The 14,497-nt window shown below is 34.6% G+C and overlaps 2 protein-coding genes across 3 annotated transcripts in view; one reads left to right on the top strand and one right to left on the bottom strand.

Annotated features, from left to right (window-relative positions):
* Window positions 1–7,896, bottom strand: part of LOC100369119 (small ribosomal subunit protein uS5m-like) — a 25,136-nt gene extending 17,240 nt beyond the window's left edge. Inside the window, exons 1-3 of the mRNA XM_002731405.4 lie at window positions 7,803–7,896; window positions 5,415–5,546; window positions 4,686–4,811 (exon numbers count right to left, since the gene is read on the bottom strand). Coding sequence (XP_002731451.1) covers window positions 4,686–4,811; window positions 5,415–5,546; window positions 7,803–7,854 — 310 coding nt within the window. The 5' untranslated portion in view covers window positions 7,855–7,896. The remainder of the gene's footprint in view (window positions 1–4,685; window positions 4,812–5,414; window positions 5,547–7,802) is intronic.
* On the top strand, window positions 7,853–14,497 carry LOC100368974 (cytochrome c oxidase assembly protein COX16 homolog, mitochondrial-like). 2 transcript variants are annotated; one of them, XM_085492531.1, is made up of 5 exons: window positions 7,853–7,991; window positions 11,166–11,295; window positions 11,464–11,538; window positions 12,343–12,411; window positions 12,650–14,497. In XM_085492531.1, the coding sequence occupies exons 2-5, from the start codon at window positions 11,281–11,283 to the stop codon at window positions 12,761–12,763; spliced, it is 273 nt and encodes a 90-aa protein (XP_085348657.1). In that variant the 5' UTR covers window positions 7,853–7,991; window positions 11,166–11,280; the 3' UTR covers window positions 12,764–14,497. The 2 variants fall into 2 exon arrangements, with proteins under 2 accessions (XP_085348657.1, XP_002731450.2); XM_002731404.4 differs by lacking the exon at window positions 11,166–11,295.

Here is a 14,497-nt window from a genome sequence, read left to right as displayed (position 1 = left end):
CGAGATTTCTCGTCGCAACGCATTTTATTAGTTTATTTCCAACGCGAGTGGTCGGCGCCTTTGATTGCGTTTAGTTTGTTCTTTCATTCGCAAAATCTATCACTGGCACCGTTTATTTTGTTACGTCTCACAACTGAATGTCCAAGCTGACTTTGTATTAGCTGTAATTATATTTTTTTTTTGTAAAACAAAAAAAAGTCCCGACCTTTCCAGTCTAAATCGTATTCTGCCCCAAACCAAACAGCCCTTTTCAGGGCCAATCACATGTTCCAAAAAGAGATATACCGGCACACTAGCACACTCTGTTTTGTTATAATAAAGTTACATTGGGGATTGTTGGAGGGGGTGTGTAAATATGTTTGGTCAATTCCATAAGCAAAATCACAAAATGAGGTCGAAATGCAATGGAAAAATGTTGACCTAGAGCAAGGTCAAATTCCGTTTTACGCACTTGAATTTTATCTGGACTACGTGCACGCGTTGCGCGTGTTATTGTCAACAAAGTATCAAAACAGATTTTCGAACGCCCAAGCCCGAATTTAAATACATGTGACCTCGGCCAAGCGAGTCACGCTGACACATTATATGCAAGTATCATCGAATTCATGCGACAGGTTGAGACGTTTTATTCAACGTCGTGGGTAAGCTACGATGTAGGACTGTCGTTTTATAGCGTTACAGGCGATCATGAATATGTGAATAACACACATATATTGAAAAAAACACATGCGAAGAATTTCAGAAAAACTTTTTTATTTAATTTATTTATTTGTATTTCGACGGTTGTCCGACTTTCTTTCCAATGTGTGAGCTACTGACAAATATAAACAAATAATTAACCCATCGAGTCCTCTAGTCGACTGGGACGTAACACTCTGTTGTACAAGTCATGTCCTTTTCAAATTATTCACTTTCAATAGGTAAAAAAAAATTCTTATTGTTTGCAAAATGCCCAATTAATTTATGCATGACTCACGGTTACCGGCAGGGCGCCGATCAGTAACCGGGGCTTTGTTTACCATGCATTCATTAATCGAAGGTGATAAATAGTCGGTATTGGTCCTATCAGTACGGTAATTGTCCAGCCGGTACAGTAAAGCACCGGCCGGTACGGTAACGCAACGGTCGGTACGGTAAAGCAATGACCGGTACGGTAAAGCAACGACCGGTACGGTAAACCGAGTCAAACTCACAGGAAACCGGCTGGGTGGTAATGATCAGTTCCCTAACAGTAGTTATTTTTTTATTCATAGTACATATTGAGGACAGAATATCTGTAAGGGGGTACAATTCATATCACATAGAGGGGGCAAAATATTTGTTTGAGAGGGGATCATTTGTCATATTGAGGCAGAATATTTGTCTGTGAGGGGGGAAAATTGACCACACATTTTGGGGGACATAAAATTAGCATATCTCTTTGTGAGGGAGTATCTTTCGCGGCTACATACTGAGATTTCAAAGCAATTTATAAACAAGCAGCCAGTCAGCTGAGATAGCTCCGCTGTTAGCAATGCATATTTCAATAAAAGAACAGAAGATATCATTAGAAAATGAACAATATGTATAGTATCAAAGCAATGGGACTTCCTGTTTTCAACAAGAATTCAAGAATATCACTTTTCACCAAAAATGACAAAAATAATCATAAAAATTAGATAATTGAAGATATCACCACAAAATTAACAAATCTGAAAGAGGTCTACATGTAGTACCTATATATGTAATATAAAAACAATCGGACTTGCGGTTTTCAACAAGAAGTCGAAAGTATCACTTTTTACCAAAAATGACAAAAATATTAAGCAAAATTAGAGAATTGAAGATACCATCATGAAATGAACAAATCTGTAAGTGGTCCACATGTAGTACCTATATATATAATATCAAAGCAATTGGACTTGCGTTTTTTAACAAGAAGTCGAAAATATCAGTTTTTACCAAAAATGACAGAAATATTCACCAAAATTAGAAAATTTAAGATATCATCACGAAATGAACAAATCTGAGAGAGGTCCACATGTAGTACCTATATATGTAATATCAAAGTAATTGGACTTGCGGTTTTCAACAAGAAGTCGAAAATATCACTTTTTACCAAAAATGACAAAAATATTCACCAACATCAGAGAATTAAAGATATCATTACAAAATGAACAAATCTGAGAGAGGTCCACATTTAGTACCTATATATGTAATATCAAAGCAATTGGACTTGCCGTTTTCAACAAGAAGTTGAAAATATCACTTTTTACCAAAAATGACTAAATATTCACCAAAATTAGAGAATTAAAGATATCATTACAAAATGAACAAATCTGAGAGAGGGTCACATTTAGTATCTATATATGTAATATCAAAGTAATTGGACTTACGGTTTTTAACAAGAAGTCGAAAATATCACTTTTTACCAAAAATGACAAAAACATTCACCAAAATTAGAGAATTGAAGATAACATTATGAAATGAACAAATCTGAGAGAGGTCTACCCAAGGTACATATACACCAAGTATCAAAGCATTCAGGCTTGTAGTTTTCAAGAAGAAGTCGAAAAAGTAAAACATTGACACGGACGACGACGGACAATCACTCATATGATAAGCTCCGCTCGACAAAGTCGACAGTGGAGCTAAATATATAATGTCATGACTAATCTGGTCTGTACAATTAGAAAATGCAACTAAGTCTATATCTAAATAATTTTCCTGATGAATATAAATTTTCTTTTCATTTTTTTCATTGTTTGCTTCATCTAATTTGGATTGAAATTACTTTTCTTCTCTTATATTGCATGTTTTTATGATTTTATTCATGTCTAAATGCAGCATTTTTTTTCTGAGGCAAGGATTTTGTTTTTGTACTAAAATATCTAAATTACTTTGAATATAATTAATACAGAAGTACAATTGATGTTCAATTATTTCGGACTAGATTTAATCCACCTTATATATACTTTGTGGGGAACTAACTGAAGGCAGAACAATGGAGTAAGCAGTAAACAAACTAACTCAATCTTGAGAAACATAACCAACGAGGTTACAATACAGTAAAAATAAATTGACTGAAAAATAATATTTGTATGTCATGAATGTGAGCTGACTGAAGGCTCAGTAGGAAACTCAATACGATTAATAAAGTGTTATTTCTGAAAATACACAGAAAAAACACTCCAATTCGTTTAAAGACGTAGATTCCAAGGAAATGCTTGATCGCAATCTTGAATCTGATGGTCAAACAAATATACCTACATATGTATAATGTATATATAGGCTTTGAACATAATCGGTCAAGGCATGTCTGCGATACATCACCAGAACCAGACTCATTAAAACAAAATGATCCCTAGACGGCCATTTTGAATCGGATCTGAAAATCAAATGACTATCATCAATGTGCCATAATGTTCAATGTTTGTAGCATGTTTGAATAAAATCAAACTATACATGATCAAGATCTGGGTTTGGATTTTGATTCATTTTTAACATTAAAATGGCGGCTGTTCGGCCATCATCAGACCATGAAATGAACGGATGTGCATATGTATAATACGATATATGCTGTGTATTTGAAGTCTGAAGGTGATCAGTCAAGAAATGTTGAAGCTACAAGTCTGGCTGAACTGAACTGAACACACAAAGGTCAATCTTTAAGTCCTTGTTTTAAGACTACATTGTACATTTCACATGTACTTTGTATGAACACCTTAAGTATTATCTATATACCAGGATCTAAAACCAGTCTAAAACCAGGGTCATAACATCCTGTATTAGCTGGGGCTGAAAGGGACCAGGGTCAGCTACAATACATAGAGATATGCCAATTATTGAAGTGCAAATCCGCACAAAAATTTTACTTGAAACGTCGATCAGAGTGCCGTTTAGATGCGCAGATTGTCAGTGGCCAGGTCCAATTAGGAGCACAGATAAAAGGGAAGTGTCTTTCAGAATGCAGAGTGTTGATTGAATGCAAATCAACCATTAAATAGCTCAAAATATAATAAAACACAATCATTTTTCTAAAACTATCAATCAATTCCATAGACAACAATTTTTGATGTATTTCCACACATTTATGGCACCTTGTTAGCCTATCAAAACCAAAATGGCTGACACTTTTCAAACAGCCTGAAGTGAAGTCCAGGAACCAGCCAATGAGTTGCACAAAAGAAAGTTAAATTCCTGTTTTTGCGCAAATTACGTCCTTATTAATATGCACAGACACGGCCCAAAACTAATCATGTTTGCATATTACTCAAAGGTACCTACCGGGGGTATGTACTGTGGAATACTTTATTTTCGCTGGAATTAATTTTCGCTGAAAAGGCTTTTTGGGCGTTTTGTATGGAATTTATTTTTACTGATTTTTGATGAGTTTAATGTGAAATATAGGAAAAAAAGTATATTTACTGGATTTTATTTTCACGGAATCATCCCTCCAGCGAAAATAGCGAAAATAAATTCCAAGCGAAAATAAAGTATTCCACAGTATTATATTTGTTGAGAATCCGCTCAATATGCAAATTAGCTACTTAAAAGGTCAAGCAACATAGAAGAGCATTGTTATATCGTGAGGAAAACACAATGAATGCATGAGACAGTTAGAGCTTGTTAATTGTTTCAAAGACCTTAACACTGTACTGTACAAAAACCCATAAATAAGAAAATTTGATGTTTAACATATTTACCATCACCGAGATATTGTCCTCGGTTCAAATTTTTTCTAGCTCCTTTCTTTCCTCTTTTACCTCTGCCTTTTTTACTAGCTTTACCCGAGTCCGCCATCACACTTTTCCAAAGTTGGTCACCTGTCACTGCATGAGAGAAAGATTAACGACAGAAAGTGAAATGACATAATCTAAGCAACTTTTGTGTCAACACTTTGATCCTTTGAGTGCCAAGTCAACAAAGTCACAAAATAACCACCATTTTTTTTTTTTATATTTTTTATCATAATCTGTAATCAAATTAAGACCATTAACAAATAATAGTAAAACATATACAAATTGTGGCAGAAGAAATGTGGCATTCGGCTGAAAAGAAATCAACAATTTTGCGTAACACTTTGAACACATTTTTTTGTTACTTTTTATTTATCTGAATAAACATAATTTTTCTATTGATTACAAGGTCTTTATCAAATTTTTGGGAAAAATATGAAAAATTTCTATATTTTTATAATAAAACATTTAATAAATGCTAACAAAATTTGTCTTTAGGGTTAAAGAGAACCGGAAACTCAAAACAATGATCTTAACAACAAATTTTGTAATTCTCACTGCTAAATAAAGGGGTTTAAATTTAAGGCAATCGGTAGTGATTCTTGATGCTAACACAAGAAGTAAAACTGTTTTTTTTTTTTAATTTAATCACATTTCAAATAAACAAAAACCTAGAAAGTGAGAATTGTAACTTACATGTATTAAAAAAACTTGAATGTCTACATTGTACAAACATTGGTGTAACCACACCATATACTGTACTGCTTGGCTCAGATACATATCTATGTGTGAGGTGAAGTTGAGAAAGTCGGGCAACTATACCGATGTCTGCAATAAAAAAAATTAAAATAATCAAATCAAATCAAAACAAAATATCTGGATTGTTATCTGTAAGAGTATGACACCAACTATAATTGTGTTGTGTCCTCAAAAAGAACTCATGTTTTAGGATTTTGGAAACAAATGTTTCCCTGGTTGAAACATGAAAGGAATGTTTATTGTTACAATCAGGCTGTGTCTGTTTCAAATACCAAATTATTTTTAGATTTGACTACCCTAAATTATATCAATTTTTTGAGGAATTTCAAACCGAATAATTTTCCAAGAATGGTGGTTATTTAAAAACATGTCATCACCTACTTATGGTTTATTAAATAACTTTTTGATGCATTATATTGTAAAATATTGTCATTTCTCATAATGTTATCCACTCATTATTTGCCAAGTGGCGACACAGATCACTATTTGGCAATGAAAAACAATGTAGTCAATACTGGGAGAACAATTTTGATACCATTATGAAGGAATAGATGTGTTTCTCGTATCATCATCGTATTTTTCAAGGTAAATGTTTCAGCTCATGCATGATCACTGCCTTCACAATAATACCTTGAGGTATCTTATTCTCGGGGCAGACATCCAGGCATTTTCACTGCCTGGCAACCATCACGGTGAAAAGAAAGGCCGAAAACTCTGAGAAAACGATACTTTGGGAGGGTTGTTGAGACTTCTCTGAACAGTGTAAACAAGATAACCCCTACGTTTGCAACATATATGAATTTGGTTGTTCCGGATCACTTCAAAGTTGAGTTTCAGTTGTTTTCTCTAATTTAGCTGTTTTCACCGGCTCTTCGACCGGCGTTCACAGCAGCTCGCGCAGAGCCCATAGAAATACATGATACAGTGGTGCACGTCTTAGCAACGTGGAACGTCACGTCATGTGACGTAACTCCGCCCCTGATGATAAGAAAGTGGCCAATGTTAGTTGCGCTACTACAGTTGAAATAGAGAAATGTTCATCAATTCAAATTGCTCCTCCTATCTATTACAGAAATTATATTTATTATTAAAGATTCCTGTGAATGTGAGTAAGCAGCTATGAATAATAATTTGAGGCTTTTTCAGTTGTTTTATAAATAGGCGACCTTGCTGTAGTAACAGACAGTACTAATAAAAAATTATAGTGACAATGAATATCAACATTGTGCCTCCTGGCATTTTGTATAATGCCAAGGATGACAGTAAATGTATATATCCCAACGTCACCTCAGCACATCACTTCTGTACTGACAAATAACCCAATACGCAATCACTGTGATAGCGTTCAGTGTAGATTGAATACGGTAACCACGGTAACCAAAACATTTGTAATTTGATGATGCATCTTTGAAACTTTTAACTGCATTCTCGAGGATGACAAAATTATGTGCTGGAAACACCTTACTGAAGCAGTGATTCTATAGAATCACTAGAAACAGTACACAAGAAGCTCTCTATATTTGAAATACATGTGTATTTACATACACTTTTTGTATGTTATGTTAAAAAGATTGTTCCAGGCATATGTGGGAGGGGGAAAACTTGTTTTGCTGTTTTGGCTTTATCCATAAAAGCAGTTCGTCTAAGTTAGACTTCCTACAATAAACTTCCCAGCCTTCCCAGTCTTTGTTTTTCTCTGATAATTATCAATAACATTAATTATCAATAACATCATTATCATCAGACTTGGACAAAAATTGTCATTTCAGCCACCGTGACAGTGTTCCAGCTCAGCAACCAATCAGCGACGGTATTACAGTCAGATGACAATTTCCGTTTCAAATACCCCAGGAAAGTGTTCTATGTTCTTTGTGTAATTAGGTGTTCATATGCAAGGGATTTTTTCTAAACAAAAACGCCGAATTCGGCCGAATTTTGTTATCGGTTGACTTAATATTATCCCAATGTATCGTATTTCTGTAAAAGATTGGTATTTTTGTCCTGATTTGTAGGAATCTGAAAAACGCGTTTCACAACTTGTCTCTTATTTAGTTTTATGCTGCATTCAAGATGGCGGCCCCCATAAAGTAAATATCGTATTTATTTTATTATCACGTGTGCGCCAGCTGACTGTGATCCCAACACAGGTATTACTGGTATATTTGAAGCAAATATTAGAGCGCCCTCATTAGAATTATGAATCAATTTGTGTACCAAATACAGCTGTTTTAACACCAAACACCGGTAAAAATAAATAATGTAAAACCTCGTGTCTAGATCGCTAGGCAGATTAAAAAGAATTATTTACAAATAGAAACACGTTACCTTTTGACAATGTAGTCGGCACGCGAGCGAGCAGCCTTACGTGCGCAGCCATTTTACTAGTAATTGATTGAACTGAGCATGCTCACAACAACGGAATCCAAAATGGCTGCGCCCATAGCTAGCACGATACGAAAATACGCAGAAGCTATCACCAAGAATAAATTTCTCCGACATGGACTTCCTATGTTGGTAAGTGATGAATTTCATGTTATTTTTCTGCAGCCAACCACGCAGTCTGACGCACAGAACGTGGGGACCCTGACATAGTGAGGCACAGTGCACGGATATTAGGTCATCAAAACCAACGACTGTCGACAGTCTACCAACTCACTAGCTGCGGTTCCGTAGCTCTTTGTTGCGACATATAATCGAATTTTGCCCTAACAATTTCATTCGGACGTCTTGTTTTTATTTTTGTTGTTGTTGTATGTCGAACATATGGGCCGGCCAGAATCTGTCACGTAAATAATGCGGTCGGCAACATAGGGCTATGATTCCACAGCTACCAACTCACCTAAAACTAGCCTTGAGTGCAGTCCTGTAGGTTGGCTTCAAGTTCCGCTGATCATTCGGCCCCACGAGATCTACATTTGCAATGCATCGGGAATCATAGCCGTGGTTTCGCGGCGTTTTGGGTCCGGGGAGGTATTTTCTTCGTCTATACACATCGTCGGTATACAGCCGGACCCTTACGCAGCGGTGCAGCCCTACGAGCAAAATGGTAAAAGTGGAGAGGGTGAACACTGGCCTGTGAAAATGGCCAGAAAACAAAATAAATACTCTGATTTCAGCCAAACAAAATACCTCCAGTTTACATACTATACATAAATCGACTGCGTCTTGGTCTAGTTATGTTTCCGTTTTTTTAATAGATTTTGACCGTTTCTCATTAAAAAACACAATCCGCAGACATTTTGTATTTTTCCCCAAACTCCTCGCAATCTGTCAAAGTCTCATACAAAATACTAAATACGAAATGGCTGCCATCCCGTCACCATGACCCTTTCTATTAATATTCAAAAAAGAAGAAATGTTGAAAACGATTTGCCTCTCCCAATCAAGTGATATGAAAATAGATCATATGCAGGGTTTCAAATTAGTGGTGCTCGTGCATCAAATGACCATTGACCACTGAATTTTTGTCAAACCTACTTAAAGGGGAACTGATGCTATAAATAGGGGCAAGATGGCCACATACTAATCCAAACAATTACCTCCATGTCCAAACCAAGTCGCTCACATCGTGGTGGGAGCTCCGGGAAATTTGCCATTTACGATAATTAGAGATCAAGCTGTGATTCCAAATACATTTCTACGGGGGCATGTATATGTACGCTATCGATTACGCTCAGCTGATTGGGCTTTTGATATATAAATGTTGTTGTTTTCGGTAGAAACGTGCCCCGACAAGTAAAAATCACGAATTTCAAATGGTGGCTAATGTATGCAAAATACCTGTCAATCACAGTTTGAGTAAACAAAAATGTAAATCCCCTAGATGTTTTTTCAATCAACAAAGCTTGTTGGTTTACAAACAGCATTATCGTTACGCAGTTTGTCTAACAATCGGTAATATTGGCACATGACGATGTAAGTTATACATACATATCGTTTCTTTTAATATAATATGTAATAAAATGTGCAATGAGAGCCCGAAAGAAAATAAGATCTGTTTGATTTTTTTTCCATGGCGCCAAATATTGAAACGTTGATTTTGTAATAATTACAACACTGTAGATGGGACGTTAAAATTGAGTAAAAAATTTTTGACAGAACGCTCTTATCTTTCTCGCCGCTCAATTGATTTTGACTGTATAGTCAACCCCATGTTCACCCGCTAGACCACATAACATGCTAGGATTCACGGAAGACAAGGCTGTATATTTTGATTTCCCAGGTAAATGTTATAAACAGGTTACATGATAAGCCTGTGATGTCACAGCATCTTTTTATTACTCATGATTTTGTTATTACATGTATATAACGAGAATTACCGTGTAGTAACCTCAACTTATAATATACAGTAATCCTTTTCATTTACTAGTGGGCCATCATCAATTTGAATTAGTATAGTTCCACGTATTTTATCATGATGATGTATATATTACGGAGCGTACAATGTTTCAAATCATGATTTATGGAGTTAGATCTGTGTTTGACGCAAATGGCCGAACAGACTAACGTGTACTTGGTTTGATATTTAAACAAGCAAATTGTAATCCGTTCAAAGGACGTTTATGTCAGTTGTTGTTTTGTGGCATTAACGGGACGGGGGAGGGGGGAAGAAAGATAAGCATTCAGTTACTTAATACTGTAAAATGACTAATTTTCACTGGGTTTTAAATTCACAGTTTCGTCATTTAGATAATGTGTTCTATGCTAAATTTTACATATTCACTGTGTTTTAATTTAGCGCATTTTTCCAGTCAGCGAAATAAGCTAAATTAAAACCCAGTGAATAATTACCCCCTTTACAGTAGTGGACAGAGGCAGAGTTAATTACCCATGAGCACTTGGTGCAATCCATGGTTCCCTTTTAATTAAGCTTTACATAACTGAGCAATGCTCTTCTCCATTGTTTGTAAAACGTATTACCATATGCATCAGACATATGGGACATAAAACCCAGATACATATACATATGCAAAGTATTTACGAGCGCAGCTTGATAATTGTTTGGCTACAGCTGTTTTGTGTTTCCCCCTGAAGCATATTTTATGTAACCAACAGAGGGTCTATGATGTAACCGTATTACAGGGGCAGTCTAGAAATAGATTATTTGCATATTCATGAGTCATTTTTTTTGTTGGTGTTTCATTTTACTTTATTATATATTTCCGTTACTAACTTCAATTTAGTCTGTTTCTGGTTGTCTTTAAACTATTAGCCATTGTAATTTGATTAATTTTTTTCTGTAATTTTTGTTGTAACCTTTAACCTCCTTCAGTAGGTTGTTATGAGTTAATAAATTGTTGTTATCAAGTGTTTGACATCCAAGCTGATTTGTGCTTGATTGATCATGACTTACTGTGTGAAACTATTTGTTGGGTATTTAAAGTATGACAAACACATTGATCAAGTTTGTTTTCTAAAGAAGAAACCAGAAGCACTGACAAACCGGCAACTACACAGACTGTTTCTAATCAGAAAAATCAACAAGTACAAAGCAATGGAAAAAGTTGTTAGAAAGTTATTGCATGTATTGAACTACTGGTAAATGAACCACAATTTCATGATAAGTCAGATAATGACTCAGACAGTGATTGAGTCCACCAATATTTTACTATGGACCACCAAAATTGTATTAAGGTAACGGTAACAAAATCTAAATTCTAACCCTGGTAATATGATAAATGTTTACAGGGCACACATGTACCAGTAAATACAAACAAGCCGACCACTATCTGTGCTGAGGGGTTCAAATAATGGAATATGGAAATGACATAGGTCAAGGTTGATTAGGCCATTCCAATCAATTATGGGTCTACCCACAGTAAGTTTAAGTCGCTCATTCTGAAGGCCCAGATGTATTTTCACTCACTGATGCATATCTATGTGTTTACAACTACTGGAAATAAATGATAAATTGAATTCATTAGTATTGAGGGGGGAAAAGGAGAATATGTTTTTATTAAAACTAAAAATTGCTTTTTTCTTATAGTTGCTGATTGTCGGTGGTTCATTTGGATTGAAGGAATTTTCATCTCTTCGATATGAAACCAGATATATAAAAAAGGTCAGTATATTTAACATCTGTGTTTTATGATTTACACTGCAGATACATTATATCCGGTATTCAGATTCTAACATTCCGTACATACTTTTACAGGCCTTTCTCATCTCCCAGATTAGGTATGGGGCAAATAGAAATTTGGGATGTCAGTTTAAAAATATGATTGTACATACCAAGTAGTTTCTTGATGAATAAATTTCACAACAAGTCTAACAATTTCCAAAAATGTACACTCAGATTGTCAAAACATCCAATTTAGCAAAACAATGGAATACAGTTTTTCAACGAGTTTGCATTTTTTTCGTACACAAGCAAATAAAAGCATAGTAATTATGTTTGGATAAATAAGGAAGTACATGTCTTGACATTAGTCTTTAGGAGTCAGGTGTAGAGTATAGTATAGTATAGAAATAAAAATAATATAATAATATTTATCATACTTTTCCCGAGTCTAACCTTACTTTACTAATTTGTAATATCCAGGATGTATTATTCATCAAACAAACAAAGTTACAACATTATTGTAAAGTACAGAAAATGTTTCAGCCTCAATTTGCATTTAAACGCAAGTTAGTTTTATAATGTTATTTTATTCATAAATACCAGTAGTTGATATTGTAATCATGTCCTCTGTCATCTTTATGCATTGAAAATTATTTGGTATGTATCGGTACTTTTATCACTAAGATCATATTTGTACTTCTATGGTATTCTACGTTAACACCCAAAGTACATTTATTTTATCAGTTAAACCGTCATTCAGTATTTTGTCAAACATAATTACGGTTGAATTATTCGTGTATTCAGATTGACCCAGAGTTAGAGGCGACTATGAAAAAAGGAAAGAAGAAAATTACACTTGATGAAGAATTAGAGGTTTGTTTCATATAATTATCAAAAAAATTCTACCCACAATAATCATTAAGCACCAATATTTTTAGGGGGAAATTGCTGATGTTGTTAAGCAGTTTGTTAAAATGGCTTTTTCGCATTTATACCAGAGCTCAGTAATGATAATACTGCCTGTCGTATATTTGTATTTTCGGTTTACATTGAACAAATTAAACTATTTGACTCTAGATAATAAATTGCACGTTTTTATTCATTCTGACAGAAAATACAAGAGAAGGACCTTGATAAGTGGGTAAATATTAGAGGACCCAGGCCATGGGAGGATTCCAAACAAGTACAGGACGAACAACGGAAACGTCTTTCAAAACAAACGTAATAGCTGACAACCATTAAAAACAAATGAAAATTCATTGCTGACATTGAGGGTGGTATTTTGCCACCAAAGAGACTGTTCCTGTTGATTTTTGAGATATTGTTACTGTACATGCCTTTCATGCTTTGACCATGGTTACAAGAAGAACAGTTAGGAAACTCTATTATTAGGTACATGTATGCTAATTACCATTGACTTCACTCTGATGCATGTTCAACCACTATGATGTCATCGCTTATATTGCAAGCGCCGTTCGTTTTCTATGCTAGTCCACTATATTGAAGATATATAGCTCATTAAGCAGAAAGGTCAACGTATAAGCATCACTGACTTCCGTGCGAATGTTGTGTGATACTCGGGGTTTCGTTGTTCTCGAAAAAAATGAAAATACCGATCGTTTGTCACGGTTTCTTCTAGTAACCATGCTTAGACTGTAGGAAATGTATTAACAGTACGGATGCTTTTTAAATTAAATGACATCTGTTATACATTTTACTTTTGATACGTCAAGTTATGAGCATTTTTTATTCATTTTAAATGGCACAAAGAATATTTTACAAAAATGTAAAGGCTGACCTAGATAAATCCTTGTCGAATAATATTGGTATTAAAGTCTTCTTTTTCTTTCGAAGGAAAGGATTTGTAATGTTGCTAATTTGTTTGTCTATTAAAGGACAATCTAGCATAGTTATGTAATTTACGATTACTTTTACGACTATTATTCCATTGGGGTGTAAATTACAGTATATGGATTAAAAGCATTGTTGGCACACTCACACACACACACTGTCGGTGACTGAACTATAAGCTGTGCATCCTGTACACAAACTGGAGGTCAAAGTTTATTGATTATAAACAGAAAAATTCTTCATGATTTATGGCATACTGCGAGTTGCTACTAAGACAGTCAGCAAATTACACTTTTGAAATTATAGACTCAGATTCACACGATAGATTTAAGTTATTGATTTTTCTTTTTCATAAATATGTGATACCGTACGATAAATTAATTTATTATTTTAATTACCGGTATATTGCATTTTAATGACAGTAAATTAAAATCTTGAATTTGATTCCTCTCGCACAAACAACCCAATCAACAGACACTCGTCTGCCTGGCCTGAGTATAGTTTACTTTAACCTTTTCACGAGCAGATTGTTTGCACTTTTTTCTTATATTCATTAATATTTCTTGAAATGAACCCTAATTTTGGAACCAACTGACAAAATTTAAGTAAATTTTCAGTGTTTACTTGGCTATTTTTGTCAGAATCTTTTGGAGGAAATTGCAGACTATAAGTGGGACTATTTTGTGATGAAAAGAGGAAACTGGTGGTGAAAAGGCTAACTGATATGTAAACATATGGGATTAGCTTTAATATCACTACTTTTGTTATAGTAACCCGACTTCTTAGATGTCTACCATCCCTGTTGTTTAATAGTAAATAGAGTGAATATTTTCATTTCTAATTTAGTGGATTATTGTATTTTTTATATTTATACCAAATATGATTAAAATCAGTCAGTATAGACTCCAATTTGTTTTCCATATTTAATTTATTGTTATGATTATTTATTTATGACTTTTTGGGGGGTTTTTACTTGCCATTAATAAGTTTTCTTTATATATCATGGTCACCACAATTTGCTATCTTGAAAATGGTGTATGTGCTATTCGGACAACTTTTATTGTGAGGAACTTTCTAATTGGTTGGATTAAAACTTGTCGAAAAACTA

Source organism: Saccoglossus kowalevskii, chromosome 2, assembly GCF_978046115.1.
Source record: "Saccoglossus kowalevskii chromosome 2, keSacKowa6.1, whole genome shotgun sequence".
NCBI lineage: Eukaryota > Metazoa > Hemichordata > Enteropneusta > Harrimaniidae > Saccoglossus > Saccoglossus kowalevskii.
Note: the sequence above shows the minus strand (reverse complement) of the source record. Positions and strands in the feature narration are given on the sequence as shown.

Coding starts and splice junctions, on each gene's coding strand:
- LOC100368974 (XM_002731404.4), top strand. CDS start 7,881: ATGCTCACAACAACGGAATCCAAAATGGCTGCGCCCATAGCTAGCACG. Junction 7,992..11,463: donor GACATGGACTTCCTATGTTG/GTAAGTGATGAA, acceptor TTTTTCTTATAG/TTGCTGATTGTCGGTGGTTC. Junction 11,539..12,342: donor AAACCAGATATATAAAAAAG/GTCAGTATATTT, acceptor TCGTGTATTCAG/ATTGACCCAGAGTTAGAGGC.